Raw genomic sequence first — 22,508 nt, forward strand, 5'->3', positions numbered from 1 at the left:
ATCTGAGATTACAAATGTGTGCCAACATTCCAGGCTTATCCTCTCCAATTAAAACAAACACACACAACAACAAAAACTATCCAGGTGTTATGGTACCAGCCTGTAATTTCAGTACTTTACAGAGACAGATGGAAGATATTTGAAAGTTGGAGGCCAGTTTATAATACATAGCAAGTTCAAAGGTACATAATAAGACCCTGTTTAAAACTAAAATTTCAATTGCCCTTTTTTCTACAATGACACAGTACACTGCATTCTTACCTGCAATATAGCAGGAACCACACTGTTTTTCATTTTTAGTAGGAATTGAGTTATCTGAGCTCAGGGATTGTACTTGTATCTGTGTGCCCCCAGTGCCCAGAACTTTGATTAGTAGACAGCTAAATCCCATCCACTCCCCCAATTAACACCCACAATCTTTATAGGCAAGAATCTACATGTGTGTCAGAATTCACCTCATAGAAAACATTCATTAGTCTCACTAACTTGTCAACACACTCATGTTTTAATAACAAAACATTGTTTTTACTTTTTGGTACTGGAAATATTCTACTATTAAGTTATATCTCCAGAACATAAACCACAGTATTTTAAAGGAAATATAGTGTGTGTGTGTGGGGGGGGGGGGGGGGGGGTACCTTTTTGTGGTGAACTGGAGAGTCTTGTGGACTTTTCATGCCTGGTGTGTGTGTGTGTGTGTGTGTGTGTGCGTGCGTGCGTGCGTGTGTGGTACCTTTTTGTGGTGAACTGGAGAGTCTTGTGGACTTTTCATGCCTGGGCTTGCTTGAAACCACAATCCTCAGATCTCAGCTTCCTGAGTGGCTAGGATTACTGGTATGAACCATTAGCACCTAGCTCATATTTTAAAAAAATTATTCAGTAGCCTTTTATGTAACTTAACACTACTCCCTCATTGATTCAGAATCCATGAGTGCATATCAACATTCAAATACAATACCAATATCCAGGAATGCCTGTAATCCCAGCTCTTAGGAGGCCAAGGTAGGAGGATCTTAGGTTTGAGAGCAGCCTGGACTATATATTGAGTTTGAGGCCTGGGCTACATACTGAGACCCTGAATCAACAGAATAAAAAAAGAAAGACTTGGAAGGATTTAAATGTGAGCAGAAGATTTCTGTTTTCTTTCCTTAAAGATAAATCTAATCCTAGCACAACATTTTGTGTAATGAATATTTCACAAAAGCTAGAGTTACTCACCTTCTCTCAATGACCCTCCAGAGCTGGCGCCAAAAGTCCAAGTTGCGTTCAAATGGAGTCAGCATCAACTTTTGTTCCTCTTCTAGCCTGGCTTTAGAATGAGAAATTTATATCTTTGCCAAAAAAAAAAAAAAAAAGCATAAATGCTCTAATTCATTGTATTAAAAATAGTGTCAGATCAAACCAAGGGCTTTACAAACATACTAGATGAGCAATCTACCACTGAGCTGCACACCCCCAGCCCTTTCATATACTGAGTCTACATAAAAATAAAATGTATTCATATCATTCTCCACCAAGATCAAATATTCTTCTTTTTTTTGGGGGGGGGAAGGGGGGTCCGGTTGTGGGGCCTGAACTCTGGGCCTGGGTGCTGTCCCTCAGCTCTTCAGCTCAAGGCTAGCGCTCTACCACTTGAGCCACAGCACCACTTCCGGCTTTTTTTTCCTTTTTGCTTATGTGGTGCTGAGGAATCGAACCCAGGGCCTCATGCATGCAAGGCAAGTGCTCTACCACTGAGCCATCTTCCCAGCCCCTCTAGGCAAATTCTTAAAGTCAAATACTCACCGGACAAGTTGACGCCTCCATTTCAGGAAGTTATCTTTCTCTGCCTGTTTGAGTTCTTCTGGACTAGTTTTTTTGTCCCAATTTGGTCTGAAATAATCATAGAAGGAGAAAATGCCATATATAAAGATAATTTGGATAAAATAATGGTAACAGAGAAAAGGATGCAGGAAAAATGTGAACAGCAGCTTTAAAATTTCCTATTCGGTGGTTCTGTATACCTTTTAATACCCTAAACTTTTGTTCAACTCACCTCCTGGGTATACACAAGAACTGCCTGTTCTCCTCGTGGAGTTTCTTAATTCTCTGACTTTCCTCGAAAGACAGCAGTCCAGTTCTAGCCTCAGGGAGCACAAACTTAATGTTAAGCTTCTCTGTTCACAGAAAAAGAAAAGTACTGTTATTTAAGAGGCAAAATAAAACATGAGTCATTTTGATAAACCTGGAAAACTATTAATATGAGAGCCTGAGATAGTATTTAATGTTACATACAGAGAATAATTTTAATCCAAATGGGCTGGCAAGGAAGATTCCAGTTAGAATAGGTGAACAACCACATTGCTGTAACTGTTACACATGATGATAAACATTCACCCTTACTCACTGCTCTCATGAGTTACTTTTTTTTTTTTTTGTCGGTCGTGGGGCTTGAACTCTGGGCCTGGGTGCTGTCCTTCAGCTCTTCAGCTCAAGGCGAGTGCTCTACCACTTGAGCTACAGCGCCACTTCCGGTTTTCTGGTGGTTTATTGGAAATAGGAGTCTCACGATCTCTCCTGCCCGGGCTGGCTTTGAACCGCGATCCTCAGATCTCAGCCTCCTCAGTAGCTAGGATTACAGGCGTGAGCCACCAGCGCCTGGCTCTCATGAGTTACTTTAAAAAGCCTACATATATGAACTAGAGAGGCCTCTGTGCTCAGGTTCTAGTTCTCTACATGTCTGGCCTTTCCCATCTCATCTCACACAGTACCACCTAGTCCCCATGGCAATGGTTACTCCCCTGGAGACAAGACCTTGAGAAGCCAGCTAAGCTTCTCCTAAGATGCCCAGATGATCAAATATATTCAGCAACATTCCTTGTCCCCTTAGACAAAGACTGTAGCTTGTTACTCATCTCATCAGACTACAGTAGTACACAGAACCTTCCTAGTCCAGTAACCTGAATTACAGCAAACCCAGTCATGGTTCTGGCTCATGTCATCACCTTCAACAACAGTCAACTCATACCTCCTTCTTGCCCCTTACTTGGTGCTTCTTTACATTAACATCTTCCAGTGGTGATCTCCCATCCCTGTTTTGTTTTGTCCACCTTCTGCACAAACTCTGGTCCCTTGATCTCAGTCCATTGCCCACCATCTAGCTTCACTTCTTTCCCCATTTAGCCAAAAAGACATGAACATAATTCCATCACCTTCTAACTAAACCAGCAAATTCCTTTTTTCACTACAGCGGCACTATGTGCTTCCAACTTTCCATCCCTCGTGTTGCTAGCAGTGAGTGTGCACTGCGGTAAGGATGACACAAGAGTGTAGTTATGTGCCATGCATATGTACCAGGCTCCAGTTAAGCACTCAGCACCTCCCACAGAATGAAAACTCTATTTGCTTGGCTTATTGTTCCCATTCCCTAAATGGTAACTGTTGCTCTTTACCAACTGTATTCCTTTTCTGCCCACTCCTTGAAGATAATCTTGCCATTATCTTATAAAGAGAAAAACTGGAGCTGTTGGGTCTGCACCTTCTCATTTTCACACCGGTGCATGTGTGTGCCATCTGGCCTCAGAGAAGTTGTGTGCTTTCTCTTGCCTGATCTAATCTTTCCAGCTCTGCTTTTGATCCCATTCTATTCTCATTTCCTTCTAGATTAAAACTGTGCTCTTCACCCAACTACTTTATCTTTTGAAAATTTAAGTCTTAATTACACAACCATGTAAGTCTCCCTATTAAAAAAAACCCAACAGGGCTGGGAAGGTGGCTCAGTGGTAGAGCGCTTGCCTTGCATGCATGAGGCCCTGGGTTCGATTCCTCAGCACCACATAAGCAAAAAGAAAAAAGCCAGAAGTGGCGTTGTGGCTCAAGTGGTAGAGCGCTAGCCTTGAGCTGAAGAGCTGAGGGATAGCGCCCAGGCCCAGAGTTCAGGCCCCACGACCGGACCCCCCCCCAAAAAAAAAATAAATAAAAAATCCAACAATATTATAAACCTTCCCTTTGACCAACTTCTAATCTTTTCCTCACTTCTAAAATTCTAGTTGCTGCTTTTGAGGTTGTCAATTTTATGTGTAGCCTTCCTAGTCTTTCTTCTAATATTCACAAATGTACATTAATTGGTCAGAATCACAGCTCTAGGGTCTTTACTACTGTGGGATCAAACTAATTAACTTATTCTGCCAAACCAAATGTTGCCTTTTCAATCTCCCCTCATAATTTTATTAATCTCTCTGCCATAAACATACACTAAAATGGTTTGAGGAAATATTACTACAGACATTTTTTTGGTGGTATTGGAGTTTGAACTCAGAGACTTGACATTAAGTAGGTGCTCTACTACTTCCTTTTGTCTCTAGTTGGCAAGATGAAAACGTGACCAGTTTCACATACACTCAGCAATAAACAACTTACCAGCTACAAACTCTGTCCCTGCAAGTTCTGCAGTGGCAAGAAAGTCATCAAGGGAGCTCTGCTCAGTCACTGACTGAAGATTAAGACGACCCCATTCATAGCCATCATTGAGTTCACTTGTGTGCAACTATAAACAAAATTCAGGGTGTAAAAGACAAAGGCACTCTTCTTCTCTGATATCCAAATAGGCTCTAAACTTCCTTTCTAAACCATTCTATGCATTTGAGGAGAATTTAGCAGCATTAGAATCTGTACTCATAATTATTTAAATGAGAACTTGCTTACCTCATAGTTCCTTTCATCATTAAATTTAATTTTCAGAATCTTTTGAAATAAATTGTCTTGTATTTCATCTTATAGTAAATTTCATAGTCTTACTAGTTATGAAACTGAGGCTTAGTTAGTTTTTTATTTATTTATTTATTTATTATTTTTTTTTTTTTTTGGGGTTCGGTCATGGGGCCTGAACTCTGGGCCTGGGCACTGTCCCTCAGCTCTTCAGCTCAAGGCTAGCGCTCTACCACTTGAGCCACAGCACCACTTCCGGCTTTTTTCTTTTTGCTTATGTGGTGCTGAGAAATAGAACCCAGGGCCTCGAGCATGCAAGGCAAGCGCTCTACCACTGAGCCACCTTCCCAGCCCCTTAGTTAGTTTTTTAATAATAGTTAACAAATTCCTTATAGTCACAAGCAAAGTGGTAGAAGTACAACCTGAAGCCAGGCTGACTACCAGCCAGTTGATAAAAAAATTTTGACAGAGACTAAAGAAAGAAATACATTTTAAAGCAGGGTGCAAGTGGTTCATGCCTATAATCCTAGTTACTCAGGAGTCTGAGACCTGGAGCACTGAAATTCAAAGACAACCTGGCAGAAAAGTCTTTGAGACTACAGCTACAATTAGTCAACAAAAGGCTGTACTGGAGGTGTGGCTCAAGTGGCAGAGCACCAGATACAAGTAGAAAAGTGAGCAAGACACACTCTCAATCACACACAAAAAGTTTAAAAAATATATTTTACATTGTGACCTAAAGATGTGTGATATACAACATAGTGATTAAATGTGTAAGGACCAATCATCACAGTAAAATGGAAACAAAGGAATTTTAAGGCAAAGTTACCTTATCACAGGTAACATAGGTATTTCTTATCCTAGCTTACTTTAGAAAATAAAATAAAATGTCAGTTGTAAATGACTAAATTGATTTCTAGACACAACCCAGTTAAAAACAACACCATTCTCTTAGGGGAGGAACACAAAGGCACAATGTCTATGTGCCTCTGATCATATAAAACAATATTTATTGAAATGAACTCCAGGAAATGGAAACAAGAGTTTTTTTCTTTGTTGTGTTGTGTTTTGTTTTGTCAGTCGTGGGGCCTGAACTCTGGGCCTGGGTGCTGTCTCTCAGCATTTCAGCTCAAGGCCAACACTCTTACCACTTGAGTCACAGAAACACTTCCAGCTTTTTCTGCTTATGTGGTGCTGAGGAATAGAACCCAGGGCCTTATGCATGCAAGGCAAGCACTCTACAACTGAGCCACCTTCCCAGCCCTCTTTGTTGTTATTTATTTTCTTTTTGTCTTTTTGCTCAGTTATCTGTCTTTGGAAGAATAAGGGAGGGCACAGAAATTGAGGGACAGGGGCTGGGAAGGTGGCTCAGTGGTAGAGCGCTTGACTTGCATGCATGAGGCCCTGGGTTCGATTCCTCAGCACCACATAAGCAAAAAGAAAAAAAAGCCGGAAGTGGTGCTGTGGCTCAAGTGGTAGAGTGCTAGCCTTGAGCTGAAGAGCTGAGGGACAGCACCCAGGCCCAGAGTTCAGGCCCCACAACCGGACCCTCCCCGCTAAAAAAAAGGAAAGAAGTGGAGGGACAAAAGGTGAACAAATGCAGCAATGGTATTCACTAGACACTATGTTGAAAATAAATTATACAACTTGTGGGTGGGGACAAAAAGAAAAAACTGGAAGAGAGGGAGGGAAAGGGTGACAGTGTTCAAAAAGACATGTACTCTTTACCTGACTTATGTAACTGAAACCTCTGTGTACATCATCTTTATTAAAAAGCTAAAACAAAATACACCATCCTAAGCTATACTTAGTACAGGCACCAACAGACATATATCAGCAAAACTTAAGGCTTAAAATTTAGTTCTTTTTTTTTTTGGTCGGTCGTGGGGCTTGAACTCTGGGCCTGGGCGCTGTCCCTCAGCTCTTCAGCTCAAAGCGAGCGCGTAGAGCTCCACTTTCGGTTTTCTGGTGGTTTATTGGAGATAGGAGTCTCACGGTCTCTCCTGCCTGGGCTGGCTTTGAACGGCGATCCTCAGATCTCAGCCTCCTGAGTAGCTAGGATTACAGGCGTGAGCCACCAGCGCCCGTCTTAAAATTCAGTTCTTTAGAATAAATTTCCCAACTATTTCTTAAAAGCTACATTAATAACAAGCGGCTTAAAATCAGTGAGCATGATCAGTAGTCAAGTGTCTACAGTAACTCAGACTTGATAAATATTGTTAAGCACTGTGTGTTTATTCTGCAGACCATATGGGCAAAGCCACAATGGGGGGGGGGGAGAGAATGACTGTGGCACATGGGGAGTAACACCAGTGAGCACTGCACATGTTCTCCCACATGTTCTCCAACTTGTGGAATAAATGGTAAACATGGTGTCTGGAATGACAAACACAAGTCAAACTTTACCAACTTTTGTGTGTCCTGGTCCTGGGACCTGAATTCACGGACTGGGTGCTCTCCTTGAGCTTTTATGCTCAAGGCTAGCGTTCTACCACTTGACCACAACTCTACTTCTGGTTTTTTGCTGGTTTACTGGAGATATGTCTTATGAACTTTCCTATCCAGGCTAGCTTTGAACTGTGATAACTCAGATTTCAGTTTCAGGATTATGAGCTGCTGGTACCCAGTTTTTACACTCTTTTCAAGGGTTCAATTATAATTTTCCCTAGGCCCAGAGAACTATTATGGTCTGTTGCACCACAGAAATGAAGACTCCTTCTCTTAGCTAAAGCACTAGAAGGAAAAATAAAGGAAGCAGGAATTTGAATTATTTTCTGGTGGCAATCAACAGGTCATGTCGGAGAACCAAATTTTGTAACAAATCAATAGTAAAGAAAGTTTTGTCTCTTTCCTGCTGAGAACCTTCCAAGCACTGCCCTGGCTTCTAAAGCAAAAATCAAACGAATTCAAGACATGCTGGCTTTCAAGATAACTCACATCCTCATCCCAGCTTCCTCCTCACAATTGAGCTCTGCTTTCAAGCCTCTCTGTTCGGTGCCCCACTCTCACTTGGAAGACATGATTCCCAACCTGGCAGGAATTTCCTTCAAATCCTTGTTAGGACATCACTTCTGGAAAATTTCTCTGTCGTGCGTGCGTGTGTGTGCGTGTGTACGCGCAGGGGCGACTGGGGATTGAACTCGGGGCCTAAACACTGTCCGTAAGCTTTATTGCTCAAGTCTGGCGTTCCACCACTTAAGCCACAGCTCCTCTCCCGGCTTTTTGATGGTTAATTAGAAATAAGTCCCACGGACTTTCCTGGTCGGGCTGGCTTTGAACCGCGGCCTTCAGATCTCAGCCTCCTGAGTAGCTAAGGTGACAGCAGCGAGCCACCAGCGCCCAGCTTCAGTGTGACTTCTGACCTCAAACTCTGTGGAACTCAAGTCTCTCAAAACCAGACAGAATAGGAAAGATGACATGGTCTTTCTTACCCAGGAGTCAGGGTGACGGTGGCTTCGGGTCCGCTGGGTCTGATGGCGGATAAGGGCCCGGCCCAGCGACGCGCTACCGGCCGCTCTCCGCCGTCCCATAGCAAACTCAGCCTCAGCCCCTACTGCTTCCCCTCAGCGCGTGCGGCTTCCGGTTTTCACTGCTTCGCTACCGGAAGTGACGTTTGGGTAAGCCCAAGTAGTTCGGACCTGAAGTTCAGGGGGAGAAAATGGAATGGCTTGGTCCAGAACGCTTTTCTGTATATCTAGATTTTTCCAGATGCGTGACAACAAAGGAATGCAAACATAATTTGGGCAACTTTTCTGTAGCTGTTCCTACGTCTCAATTTGATGGCATGGTTGAGATCATGGTACACTCCGGATTGGTCCACCAGTCTTTAGCGACCGACAGGAAACTAGAACTGGGAAAATCTTGGCCGCTCAACACGCACGGAACTAACCCCGCCTCCCCGCTGGTTTCGTCGACAGGCGGCCGAGACAGGGGTGAACTGTGTTTCTGTGGCGGCAGGTGGCACTGCTTCCTGGCACTGCTTTTCGAGCCAATTTGGTGTTCCAGTAAGTGTCCTTGCAGAAGTCTAGCTCAGCAAATACATTTATCTTTATTGTTTATTGTTTGTTTAGTATTCCCCAGCCAAAACGGGAGAAAAGTCCCCTCCTGGATAGGAGTTCCGAACAGCAAGTTGGAAGCTTCCAGAACTTGACGACATTGCAGCAAGGTCTGACTTTTGCTTTATTTTAAATAAAAAAAAATAAATGTTTACAAGTTCCAGTTAATCCCGTTGGATTAACATTTCCCCATAATTACAGTGAAAACAGATAACTGATTCTGCTCTTAAGGCCTGGGGCTTTTCACTTTGTCCCTTAGATTTCCTTATACTGCAAATGTAAAAAACTAGGTTTAGAGATAGGTGTGTTTTAGTAAGCTACATTGCTTTAGTCCATAATGGCCCTCTGGTGTGATGCTCAGAAAAGGAAGGAGTTTAACCAAATCATAAATCAAATAAAGAGTCAGTAATCAGAGACAAGTCTTAATCGCTGTCCTGTTACTTCCCAGGGTTGTGAGGAATAAGAATTGTTAGCAAATATTTTAGAAGCCATACATTTAGAATAATGATTTGAGTTATCTATTCCACAATAGATAAATTAAAACATTATAACATGCTGTAAGTCATAAATGCATACTATTTTTACTTGTTAATTAAAAAAACCTAATAAAAATTGCCAACGGCTCACATCTCTAATCCCAGCACTTAGGAGGCTCAGATCTGACAATCTTGTTTTGAAGCCAGAGTAGGCAGACATATCTGAGAGACTCTTATCAGCAGTTAACTGGCAAAAAAGCCAGAAGTGTGGCTGAAGTAGTAGATTGCCAGCCAGCCTTGAAATAAAAAGAGCACAAGGCCCTAAGTTCAAGCCCCACTAATGGCTCACAGGCACACACACACTCCTAATTATAAAAAATTATAGGAGTAAGTCACTAATCTAGTGCTTCTCAAAATTAAATGTGCATATGAATCCCCTGAAGTCTCCTGTACAGGAGTATTCTGATTCCTAAGGTTTATGGTAAGAACTAAGTTTCCCTTTCAAACAAGTTTTCAGAAACAGATGGAATTGGTCCATGGATCACACTTCAAGTAACAAGGGAGCATGATTCCTTCTTGTGCAAAAATAATGAAGTAGACTGGCTACAGATAAGCCATAACAAGTTAGCCAACAGGTAAACTTGGGACTGTACCACTCTCCCATCTCACTGTTAGCTTACTGTAGTTGTTAGCAAGGTTGGAAGGTAGCGCTTACAGGCCAACAATTTCATTTCCCAAAGTAGATGTAGTATATCTTCAAAATTTCTGGATATAATCTCCAGAAAGAAAATATAGAGAAGATATATGCAATAGAATTAGTGATTGGTGGACACAGGTGGCTCATGCCTGTAATCCTTGCTACTCAGGAGGCTGAGATATGAAGATCACAGTTCAAAACTAGCCTTGGCAAGAGAGTTCATGAGACTTTTATCTCCAATTAAGCACCCCAAAATTCAAAGTGAGGATGTGGCTCAAGTGGTAGAGCATTAGCCATGAGCAAAGAAAGTTCAGGAAGGTGGCTCAGTGGTAGAGTGCTTGCCTTGCATGCCTGAGGCCCTGGGCTTGATTGCTCAGCACCACATAAGCAGAAAAAGTGGTACTGTGGCTCAAGTGGTAGAGTGCTGGCCTTGAGCTGAAGAGCAGAAGGACAGCACCCAGGCCCAGAGTTCAGGCCCCACGACTGACAAAAAAAGAAGGAAGGAAGGAAAGAAAGAAAAAGAAAGAAAGGAAGGAAGGAAGGAAGGAAGGAAGGAAGGAAGGAAGGAAGTTAGTTCAGGTATAGCATCAAAGCTCTGAGTTCAAGCCCTGGGACTGGCAAAATAATATTATTATTAATAATAATAGTAATAATTAGTGATAGTTTCTGACATTCTCTCTAGAGCTAAGTGGATAAAGATAAAACAAACTTTTATTTTAAAAATAAGATTAATGGATAAGACTAAGGCAAAGCTCTGGTGGCTCATACCTGTAATCCCAGCTACTCATGAGACTGAGATTTGAGGATTAGTTCGAAGTCCTGCTTTGCAGAAAAGTCCATGAGATTCCTATCTTCAATTCACCAGCAAAAAGTGGGAAGTGGAATGTGTCCTAAGTGGTAGAGTGCCAGCCTTGAGTGGAAGAAAGGCTACAGAAGCACACCCAGGCCCTAAGTTCAAGCCCTAAGTGCGCGCACACACGTGAGTGCACACACACACACACACACACACACACACACACACACACACAAGGAAAAAAGTAGAACTAGGACTTTACATATTAATAGTGATAATAGATGATCTAGAAAAATGTGCCATCGTGTTCCTAGAGCAAAATCAGTAAATTGAGATTTTATAGTTGTCTCTTCTAGTTTTATCACTTTCAGGGGTGTGAGAAAGAAAACATTTTGGGTCTCGATTGTTATTTTTATAAGTGCTCCAAAAAGTCTTGTGATAATTTAATCAGGACTGAAGTGAAAAGGACATTGACATTGTAAGATTATTTAGCAACTACTCCTAGCCACAAAGCATAGATTATTTTAATATTTTTCCCAAGTCATTACTCAAAAGATACGAGTCTATTTTATTTGTTTAATGGAGCCTAATCATGAGATTCATAATTTCCATCTGACAGACACAGCAAGTGAGATAATGCTGCTCAGATTGTTACTCGATACTTCATTGGGGTACCCCAATTTGGCACAGCTGAAAAAAATTCCCATCAACACAGTATGTAGATAAGAACTTAGATGGATAGCTGGTCCATGAGAAGGGCAAAGAGGAAGCAAATAAGGATGCTGAAGAGGCAAGATCATGGGAGCCAGAGTCAGAAGGCTGAAGTGTAATGGAGGAGGGGAGAGGTGATTATGGTGATGAAAGGTTGAGCAAGGTGCTGGCTGCTGCCCCAATGAGGGGGCTGCAAAGATGAATCAGCTCAGGTTCCTGCCCTCTAACTGCAGAAACTTTCCCACCCACACATGTTAGGGAACAACACAGCCCAGCCAAACTCTCATCATCGATTTGTCAGGTCACCAGGAATGCTCATCTACCAGGCTTATTACATCTGGAACTCTGGACATCTCAGTTCCCCATAGATCTGAGTCCTTCACGAAGCCAGGATTCTCTGAACAGCTAACTCCTGGAGAAGGCACTTTGATTTGGGGACTAGAAGTCTCATATCCAGCTTCCAAAATGGCAATACACGGAGTGTTCCTCATCCACGGAGTTGCATAACACTTGAATTACCTTGTCTGAACAAATGTAGTTACAAGCTCTGAAATCCACACCCATGAACAAACCTTGGAGTAGCTTTTGGCAATCCAACTCCCACATCTGTCCAGGGTGGGAGAGAGTGTGGGTGAGTTTCTGTATTGATTTTCCTTTCACCCCTTCATCAAAAATGTGTCATTGGCAAAGAACCTGTTTCCAGGCAAGCTTGAAGCCCTATCCCCCTTTCTCTCCAATTCTTGACACCCTTCCCCACCCTTTGAGCACATTAAAGCAGTTTGATAAGTCTGAGAGTTGTGAAAGTAGAAGCAAGGTCATCTTGGTAGTAGCTGAGTTAGTAAGGAACCTTCTTCGGATTATCTGCCATTCTATTTGACTTTGTTGGGAAAAGGTGGATTCTTTTTTTTTTTTTTTTTGGTCCGGTCGTGGGGACTGAACTCTGGGCCTGGACACTGTCCCTCAGCTTTTTCAGCTCAAGGCTAGCGCTCTACCACCTGAGCCACAGCACCACTTCCGGCTTTTTACTTATGTGGGGCTGAGGAATCGAACCCAGGGCCTCATGTATGCAAGGCAAGCGCTCTACCACTGAGCCACCTTCCCAGCCCCAAGGTGGATTCTTATACACTAGTGAGTTTCAGTAAATTACATGGTTACTATTTTAAATGATTAAGTCATTGCAATCAAACATCAATTGCCCACTTGGTAAGATGTGCATGGAAAGAAAAGTGCCAAAGGCTTTCCTTATAGGTTATAGAGCCCTAGATGCACTGTATGTATACTCACAGATTTTTCTCCCACTTACTTGTGGAAAAAACTAGGGTCTTTCATTACAGATGTCTTTTCAGTTTTCCATTCACAACAGTCAAATGAGAAAAGGTATGAACAGTATGGGGAACCACCTCCTAGCAAATTTAGTCACCACTGGTTACTATTATTAGAAATAGAAATGTTATTTTTCAGCACTTTAAAGTTGTAGCAATTGAGATCCAATAAGTGAAGCAAAGTAAAAGTAAAAGAATCTAGAAGTAGGCGTAATGATGACCAACTCAAAATCTGCAGATAGAAAGTACTAAGGTTAAATCATCCATCCATTCATACATTCCTAGGCTCTGGAAATTCAGCATTGAACAGACTCCCTATACATTTTAGTGGTCATCAGCCAAAGTTTAATAGGGGAAATCAGTCATGGAGCCATGGACTACACTACCAGGCAAACCAAACTCTACCAGAGGTGATTTTTGACAACCAGCATTTTACTTTTATCTCTACTTGTGACCCCGCTCTTTAAGTCACTCCAAATACATTAATAAGCACTAGCATTTCAGCATGACTGGCCCAAGGGATAGAATACCAGGGGTATGCAGGTACCATTCACATTTATGAAGAGCAGATTGTTGTAAGAATACACAAGACAAGCAGAACCAGAATACCTGATAGAAACCACTCAGTGTTCTTAGAGTGGTTTAAAGATGTAATAGGCACCTTTGGAAGATACTCAGCTTTCTGCCACAGAATGTGGTCAAGCAAAGCCTAGCTATCCTGGACCAGAATGTTCTGAGTTAGGTTTGTGCTGTGCCTTGCAGTGGGTATTGGCTAATGCCACTATGGTGCTTGGCAGACTCCTGACCCTGGAACATTCCCTTCTTTTTAATGGTACTTTGTGCTTCTCCCTGATATCAGACACAGCAGGAGACCACTAACAGCCCCAGAAAGGCCACCTGGCTAGCAACAGCAAAGAGTTACTTTGCCACATCAGGCGACGAAAAGACCGTCATGAGAGGATAGAACAATATGGAGAACCACCACCTAGCAAATTTAGTCACCACTGGTTACTATTATTAGAAATGGAAATGTCAAAAATAACAAGTTTCTTTTTTAAAAAAAAATACAAGGTTTCTGCTTTAACGATAAGGATTCAGGGGTAAGATTTCTCTTCCTTCCATCTTCAAAGGGGACAAGCTAATCCAGTCCTAAACTGTCCCTGCCTTGGTGGCACTGATGAAGAATCACATGTAAGACTGTGTCCCATTGTGGCAGATGGCACTATGGTAGGAGATCACACATGTGGGAGAAATCAGGTGGTGTGCTAGGAAGCACAGGAGTCAGAAGACCCAGGAGTCAAATCTGTTCTTTTATGACAACCCTTTCTCGTGGGAACTAACGGGGGCCTTACAAGAACTGTTAGCCCCATCTGAAGGTAGTGCCCCAATGACCCAGTGATCTCCTGATAATGCTCATGTAAACCCTGGAGATCCTGCAGGAGTCAGGAATAGTACTCAGGATGTGGGAGCTTGAGAGTCCTATACCACAATGAGTTCATGCTCCCCCCCCCCCCCCCCCCCCGCCCCAGAGGCCTTCACCTCAGCTATGCCTTGGACCAGGACAACATTGTCCATGCATGGGATCTAAAATGTTCTAGTTCGTCACATTAAGGGAACAAAAAAAAAAAAGAAATAGGGAAAAATAACAATGTATTTTATTTAACTCACCATAACCTAAATGTCATTGAACTAATAGAAAATGGAAACCTTTCACAATCTTTTTGTCTTACCAAGCTTTTGAAATGCCTGTAGCCTGCCTCAATTTGAGCAAACCACATTTTAGTGCTCAAGGATCGTCTGTGTGTCTCATAAGAACCAGCACGTGCAAGAGCCCTCTGTATTATCTGTGTGTGCAAGTCTTTGGCTCACCTTTCTGGCTGTTCTTTTGAGTCAGTCACTTTCTCTCCTAAATAGCCTCCTTTGCACAGGAGACTCACCACTATCTGATGTATTATTAGTCTGGCTGTTGATTATCTGCCTCCTCACCGGCTGTAAATCCCAGCAAGGTAAAATACTTGTTTGCCCCAGCGACAACGTCACAATCCAAGCAGACTCTGAACAAATATTTGCTGAATGACTTTTGAAGATTCCAGATTTGTCAACTCTGAAGTCAGTGTTCATTCAGTGAGATGTTGGGGGAGGAAGGTGGAGAGGGAGAACCATTATGCAAGATTAGGCGGTGGAAAGCCACTCCAGAAGTCTCCAGTGAGATAAAAGGCTGGCTCTCAGAGGCCAAACAAAGGGCTGGGACTCCTGGTGGCAGTATTTCTTCTAGCTCTGACTTGGCTGTGTGTTGTTGATCCAACTACTGGCTTGTCAGGTTTTATGAGTAGCACTTCTGCCTGCTACCAGTAGATGGGGCAGTGTCACAAAAAGTACAGTCAGTGTCTGGCTGGTTTCCTAGCTGGCTTTGCTGACTTCTGTTCTGGCTGGGTCTGCTCATAAACAAGGACCTCAGAGTTCCCAACAGACGGAGCCCAGCCTCAGTTGCTTTCAAGAGGAGTGACCAGCTTTACCACAAGGTGAGGCAGGCCCCAGAGGCTGGCTCAGATCCAGTACCAGAGGAGATAGCTTGGTTGGTCCCCTTCCTGGGTCTTGGATTACATGACTCACAATACCAGAGTGTTCACATTTGCCTAGAATCTTTCTGTTCTCCCAAGGTTGAAACAAGCTTATTAAAAAGACTATCAAGTTGTGTGATACACAAGACATGACATACACAGGTCAACAGGAGCAGCTCTGTGGATCTGTCCATCTGAGACTGGCCTAGCCGCTGTTAAAAAAAAAAAAACTAGTTGGTTAGTGGGACGTACCTCTCTGCTAGTGTGGTGCTCTGGCTTCCCTATCCTATGAAATCCTCGGTGTTGTTCCCTGCACAGACTAAGACCAGCCTTAGCCCCCATTATTACTCCCTCATCTTCCTCCTTAGGCCCTCTCTCTGGCCCTTGGACTTCTGAGCCACTTGGAACAGTCAACTGCTTAAATAAGATATGATGTCAACTTTTGCAGGGAATAGACTTTGAGATTATGGACTAGCTAAAACTGGTCACTGTTGTTTAGCACAGATTAATTTGGTGTGTTTCCTCAAGAATGTTTTTTTTTTCTTTGAACACATACTGCCTTCATGGACACTGCACAATATTCTGTAAACGTTGGCTTCAGGGCTCATTGTAGCCTTAACACATCCCATACTGTGTGTGGCGCCCCTCCACTAACCCATGGGTGAAGCCAGGGAGTTGGAGGACATTGTAGGGCCAGCTGTGAAAAAGATACCCTTCCTACAAAAACCATTACTGAGAGACTTTCTTCTCTGATAGGAAAGCTTTCTCCTTTTTTTTTTTTTTTTTTTTTAATAGTTAACCCTAGTCCACCATGCGTGAAATTCTGTTGTCCTCTATTCACATACAGCCTTTCAACTCCCTTTCCTGTTTGGAGAAATCCTATCATTTTTCAAATGCCACCACCTCCAAGAAGCCATTTCTGATTTTCATAATCCCAATGAGCTTTTTATTTCCAGGCTTCTCATTGTAAGCTGGGTCTTTCGCATAGCATTTAACCTTCTTGTTCATATGCATGTCTCACTCATTAAATCAACAAACATGTATAAAGTGCCAATTTGTTCCAGGCCCCAGGAACTCTCATAAAGCCTACATTCCAGGGGAAGCTCAGAGTTGGGTGGAGTTTATAGACTTTATTGGACTGAGTACTTCTTAGAGACAAATTGTGTCTATTTCTAGTTCAGGACCTGGCACCAAAGCTACACAGAAAAGTTACTTAAATTGAAGCTCAGCACCAATAATATATTACAGTTCCCAGGCAGGTTAAAAAGTAGCAAAGGAGCAGGCATCGGTGGCTTATGCCTGTAATCCTAGCTACTCAGGAGGCTGAGATCTGAGGATCATGAAAACCAGAAGTGGCTCTGTGGCTCAAGTGGTAGAGCACTAGTGTTGAGCTGAAGAGCTGAGGGAGAGCACTCAGAGTTCAAGCCCTAGGACAAAAAAAAAAAAAAAAAGTAATAAAGGTAGAGGACCAGGGAATTTCCAGGAGTCCTTTGTTTCTGAGATGAGGATCTAGCATGGAAGACATCATATGCCCAGTAGACTGGGCCTTGAGGAAGAGCACTGTCCTCCACCAGGAGTCCTGGAATGTGAATCTTACCTGTAATCCTAGCTACTCAGGAGGCTGAGATCTGAGGATCATGGTTCAAAGCCAGCGCAGGCAGGAAACTCCATGAGACTCTTACCTCCAATAAACCACTAGAAAACTGGAAGTGATGCTGTGGCTCAAGCAGTAGAGCGCTAGCCTTAAGCTGAAGAGTACAGGGATAGCATCCAGACCCAGAGTTCAAGCCCTACCACTGACAAAAACAAAAAAAAACAAAAACCCAAAGAACAACAGAAAATAATAAAAGGGCCGAGGGGTGGGGGGATGATGACCAGTACAACAAGCAAAACAACTCCATCCATATTGTCCAGGTAGCATGCACGCACATGCGCACGCGGGCGTGCACACACACACACACACACACACACACACACACACACACACACACAGAAAGAAACTACCTAGGAAGCTGAGATCTGAGGGTCATGGTTCAAAGCCAGCCTCGGCAGGAAAGTCTGTGAGACTCTTGTCTTCAATTAACAACCACAAAGCTCAAATGGTACTAGCCTTGAGAAAAATGCTCATGGACAGTGCCCAGGCCCTGAGTTCAAGCTCCAGGCCTGGCACAGACAGGCACGTGCGCACACACATAGATTAATGCAATTATCACTTAAATAAAAATGCCATTTACATTTTTACTAGGAATTCTCATCCAAAATAAGGCAGTGATATAATAAAATTGTACAACAGATCAGCCAAAGTAAACAGATCTAACCACATATAGCCTGATTTAGAAATAGTATGTGTCTCAGAAAACGGCTCCATTCTGAGGACTGACAGCAGGAAGGGGTATTGGTGGGTGCCAGGAGCATCTAATTTGTTGACTTACCATATTGTTCATTCAGTTATCTTGCTACTTCACTGTCCGCTGTTTACCTGTAGATAACCTGCTCGAGGACAGTAGTTCACCTCCATCTCTGTTTTCTTTCCTAGATCAAAAGTCTGAAAATAGTAATATTAAACAGTATTCAGTGATTCTCAGAGAGCTGTCACACCGTAGGAAAAGTAAAACGGTTTCTCTGACATTTTTGCACGGGGCGGGGGGGGGGGGGGGAGGGGAATTAGAGTCCACAGTCTCACCTGGCATTAACTCCTCCACAAGTTTCGATCCACGCATACATTTATTTCCTGAGTGGCAATTCAACCCGGAGGTGTAGTATCAGAGTTCAACTGGGTAGCCCCAGGTCTCCGTGGATCCTGTAGATAAAAGAGTTGGTAAATTTGGGATGTGATTGCCCCGTTGGATCGGTCTCCTCCTTCCCTCGACCCTTGGTTGTAACGATGTCCCTTTAAGAGACCAGAAATCCGTCGGGCGTCGCTGCTCGCAGCGGATCCCCTCCTCTGCGCCTCCCCTGTCCCCGCGCGGCGAATGGTTCGCGCCGGCCTATATTTACCGTGCGCTTCCTCTCGGACGGCAACGATGTGAAGCGGGCGAGCCGGGACAGCGCGCGCGGGGCCGGAGAGGGCGCACGGTGAAGGCGGGCAGCCGACCGAGGAGCGCCCGGGAGCGGACTTGGACACCCTCCTCGAAGGGAAGACATGAGGTAGCGGCGGTCCCCGGAGTGGACGATGCGCGCGCCCCGCCCTCGGAGCCCAGCACTGCCCTGGCGGAGCGGGCCGGGACGGTGAGCCGGCGAGCGCGAGTTCCCGGCGGGCGTGCGGGCGTGCGGCGGGAGCCGAGGAAGATGCGGTGAGCCGCAGCGGCGCCGCTGCGCGGGGGCCCGCCCGACCCATCGCCGGACTGTACCTGGGGTTGGGGGGCAAGCTGCCGACTCGGGGACCCGGCCCAGCCGAGGGGCTCACGGTTTGGGGCACCCCTTGGCGGGGGAGTGGGGAGCTCTTGGACTCACTGCTAAGAGTTCCCGCGGCTGCTGGCCTCCGGGCCTGGGGGTTGTGAGTGTGCGACAACCCCCTCCCCCCCCAGCCCGTTTTCACGATCGGCCGAAGAGTTCTGCATAGTCTCGCCCCATTCTGGATGCTTCTGCCGCGACCCTTCTATTTATTTGCCCGCGCCCATCTAGCTTTTTCCTAAGACATTTTCCCGATCCGCTCTCCTTCCCTCTGTTGAGCGGCTTGCCTGAGACTTTTGCTCTGGTCCTTGCCCAGGCTGGGGTGGTCGTGTGTGCGTGTGCGCGGGCGCGCCAGCTTTCCCCCCCGTCACTCGCCTTTGCACACTCAAAGCTGTGTTTTTATTTTTTAAATTATACATATATATATATATATATATTCATTCCTTCCTCTGCGGGATTCCCCAACACCACCCGCCCTCCTCTGCACCCATCCGCTCACTGTCCCTACTACTGGGCAGCTCACAGCAAGAGTCTTATTTTTCGGTCCTGCCCGGGCCCAGCCCAGCCTTGGGTGGGTGGCTCGGCCGCCGCCGCCGCCCAGCTCCGCCGGGGCGCCCTCCGGAGATGCTGCCGTGGAAGAAGCACAAGTTTGAGCTGCTGGCCGAGGCGCCGCCGCCGCCGCGGCAGGCGTCCAAACCCAAAGGCTACGCCGTGAGCCTGCACTACTCCGCGCTCAGCTCGTTGGCGCGGGCTTGCCCCGAAGGCGCGCTCAGCCGGGTGGGCAGCATGTTCCGCTCCAAGCGCAAGAAGCTGCACATCACCAGCGAGGACCCCACGTACACCGTGCTCTACCTGGGCAACGCCACCACCATCCAGGCGCGCGGCGATGGCTGCACTGACCTAGCCGTGGGCAAGATCTGGAGCAAGAGCGAGGCGGGCCGTCAAGGCACCAAGATGAAGCTGACGGTGAGTGCGCAAGGGATCCGCATGGTGCACGCCGAGGAGCGCGCGCTGCGCCGCCCGGGCCACCTCTACCTGCTGCACCGCGTCACCTACTGCGTGGCAGACGCGCGGCTGCCCAAGGTCTTCGCCTGGGTGTACCGGCACGAGCTCAAGCACAAGGCGGTCATGTTGCGCTGCCACGCCGTGCTGGTGTCCAAACCCGAGAAGGCCCAGGCCATGGCCCTGCTGCTCTACCAGACGTCGGCCAACGCTCTGGCGGAATTTAAACGCCTCAAGCGGCGGGACGACGCGAGGCACCAGCAGCAGGAGCTGGTGGGCGCGCACACCATCCCGCTGGTGCCTCTGCGGAAGCTGCTCCTGCACGGCCCCTGCTGCTACAAGCCCCCGGTGGAGCGCAGCCGCAGCGCGCCCAAGCTGGGCTCCATCACCGAGGACCTGCTCGGCGAAGAGCAGGAGCTGCGGGAGGAAGAGGAAGAGGAGCACCCCGAGGGCTGCCTGGACGAGGAGGAGGAGGAGGAGGAGAAGGAGGAGGAGGGCCCGGAGCGAGTGGGGGAGGGGGACCCAGCGGAGGAGGCCGAGGAGCAGGGGCCGCTGGTGGTGGCCACGCACACCGAATGTGGGGACTTGCTGGACACGCTGGACAATGGCTGTGAGGAGGAGGCGCTGGGCGATGGCGAGGACCTACTGGGTCCGAGGGCCGGAATGCTGCCCTCAGCACTGCCCGGCAGCGCCTCCAACATGAAGGCCCAGCTGTCGCAGCTTATTAGCGACCTGGGCGAGCTCAGCTTTGGCAACGACGTGCGCACCCTGCAGGCGGACTTGCGGGTGACGCGGCTGCTGTCGGGAGAGAGCACGGGCAGCGAGAGCTCCATCGAGGGCGGGGGCCCAGATGCCACCCCAGCCACTGTAACCGCCGGAGACCGGTCTGGCCCCACTGATAGTGCCAGCCTGGATGAGCCCCACTTGGGTTGAGTTTCCATCAGACCCTCCATACACTCCTGGTACCCCGCAGTGGTTCCCCAACCGTGGTCAGGTCCCCCTGCTTGCCTCACCCCCACCCCCAGTCCAGGAAAGAGGAAGTGGGGCACGTGAGGTCTCAGCTTGGGACTGGGACGTCTCCGCTTGGGACGCAGGTCTTGAGTTCCTCATGGCCCCTTTCCCCATCACTACCCCTCCTCCTGGTCCCAAAGCTGAGGCAGCTCGGGTTGCCCCACAGTGATGCAGTGAGAAAGGAAATCCCATAATGGAGGGAGGGCAGCCCTCTGGGATGGGGGTGAGGTGAAAAATTGGAAACGTCCACCCACCAGCTTGAGGGGCCTGAGGCCAGTTTCCTGTTTGTGAAGCAGCTGGGACCCTAGGAGGAAGGGTCAACTTCCCTCTGCCACCCCCTCACTGGGAGGCCTGCCCTGTCATTGACTGCTCAGCAAAAATCACAATGTCTGAGGCTTAAAACCACCCCTGACCCCCAGGGGTTTTGTTTTTGTTTTTGGTGCAAGAGAGCTTGGGCTGTTTACCTCAGTCTCAGACTCTTAAAATTCTGCCAAATTCCTCATTAAATAACCATTGGGGGGGTGGGGGGGATAAGAAAGAATTGCATTTTGTTTACAGTTTGAGACATCTTATATCTAAGAAGGAGTTTTCTTTTAGAAATACACACCTTCCTCCTGTCCCAAAGATCTCACTCCATGATGCTGTGTAAAATATTTTTGCACTGTTGTGAAGTATTTTTTGACATCTTTTTTTTGTATATAACTGTGTTCTCAGACCTGAATGTTTATATATCTTTTGCTGTGCAAAAGAATATGTAAAATGTTGTTCAGTTGTATATACAGAAATGTGTATAAAACATTTTGTTATTTTTTGAGTAGTGCTCTTCTGGGTCTGTTTGCCTGCCAGCAGGGAGAGAATAAAGAGGAAAAACTAACAGAACAAGTGAGCATCTGGAACTACTGACAAAGTGCTTGGGTGGAGGTGGTAGCCTTGTGTGTCTCCAGTCCTAGTATTGTGCTAAGGGCATTTGGAGAGTATTAGCGAAGGTAATTCTACTTGATATATGCTGTGAGGCCTTGCTAGAGGCAGACCTCGTACTGTAACAGAGGCCAGCCTTCTCCAGCATATTCTATATCAATTTGTTGTATGAATATGGACTTCTGATCTTCCTGAGCTCATGCTTGGAGAGCCTGGGGTAAGCTTGATTTCCTATGCTCAGACTTGAGCTGCTGTTTGTGGAGTTACTTTTGCCATGTGCTGATATTTTACCAATTTCACCACCAACTATAAGGACACAGTAATCTTATTTACTTTGCCAACAGCTAAGGAATCTTAAGAGATGAACTAGATATGAGTCTGGGGGGGGGGTCTCCAAGGAGTGGGGCCTGCTCTGTTTTTCCTAGGAGGAAAAGCAAGTAGAGAAAGAAGTTGTAAGCTCCAATCATGGGTGAGTGAGTCACGATGCAGGTGGGATGGGGGTTGGCAGCTTACAGAGCCGTTTCCTTCCCTTGTACAACTCACCCTGGCCCAGTGGGACTGGCATGGAGAGCTAGGCAGAGAAGACCTGGTAGAGCTCCACTCGAGTGGGTTTTCATGTTTTCAGTATGTTTGTTTCTGTTGTAAACTCCAAACAGATGTCCCGAGTGGTGCTACACCCCACACCCGATCAGCTGGAAGTTGTAATAAGATACTGCCAAAACTGCCTTCTGCAATTGGATTTCCCTCTGTACCCTTTTGGGCCTCTTCTCCTGTCTTTTAGAAGTAGCTCTCCCTCTAGGCTTTCTCTGCTGCCTAGGCCACTCTGCTTTGTTCTCATCAGAAATATGTTCTAAGCAGCTAGACCCAGAGAGCATAAGAAGCC

At 45.9% G+C, this 22,508-nt stretch overlaps 2 protein-coding genes across 2 annotated transcripts in view; one reads left to right on the plus strand and one right to left on the minus strand.

Annotated features, from left to right (window-relative positions):
* The window catches only part of Lsg1 (large 60S subunit nuclear export GTPase 1), a 42,713-nt gene extending 24,533 nt beyond the window's left edge, over positions 1 to 18,180 (minus strand). The window contains exons 1-7 of the mRNA XM_070029873.1: positions 17,985 to 18,180; positions 17,734 to 17,846; positions 8,118 to 8,324; positions 4,399 to 4,525; positions 2,036 to 2,156; positions 1,786 to 1,872; positions 1,219 to 1,305 (exon numbers count right to left, since the gene is read on the minus strand). Of these exons, the coding sequence (XP_069885974.1) occupies positions 1,219 to 1,305; positions 1,786 to 1,872; positions 2,036 to 2,156; positions 4,399 to 4,525; positions 8,118 to 8,216 (521 nt within the window). The 5' untranslated portion in view covers positions 8,217 to 8,324; positions 17,734 to 17,846; positions 17,985 to 18,180. The remainder of the gene's footprint in view (positions 1 to 1,218; positions 1,306 to 1,785; positions 1,873 to 2,035; positions 2,157 to 4,398; positions 4,526 to 8,117; positions 8,325 to 17,733; positions 17,847 to 17,984) is intronic.
* Positions 18,181 to 18,332: 152 nt separating this feature from the next.
* Fam43a (family with sequence similarity 43 member A) lies at positions 18,333 to 21,516 on the plus strand. Its single transcript, XM_070029874.1, has one exon. The coding sequence runs from the start codon at positions 19,319 to 19,321 to the stop codon at positions 20,627 to 20,629; it is 1,311 nt and encodes a 436-aa protein (XP_069885975.1). The 5' UTR covers positions 18,333 to 19,318; the 3' UTR covers positions 20,630 to 21,516.
* Positions 21,517 to 22,508: the final 992 nt, after the last annotated feature.

Source organism: Dipodomys merriami, unplaced genomic scaffold, assembly GCF_024711535.1.
Source record: "Dipodomys merriami isolate MVZ:Mamm:240054 unplaced genomic scaffold, mDipMer1.0.p SCAF_2, whole genome shotgun sequence".
NCBI lineage: Eukaryota > Metazoa > Chordata > Mammalia > Rodentia > Heteromyidae > Dipodomys > Dipodomys merriami.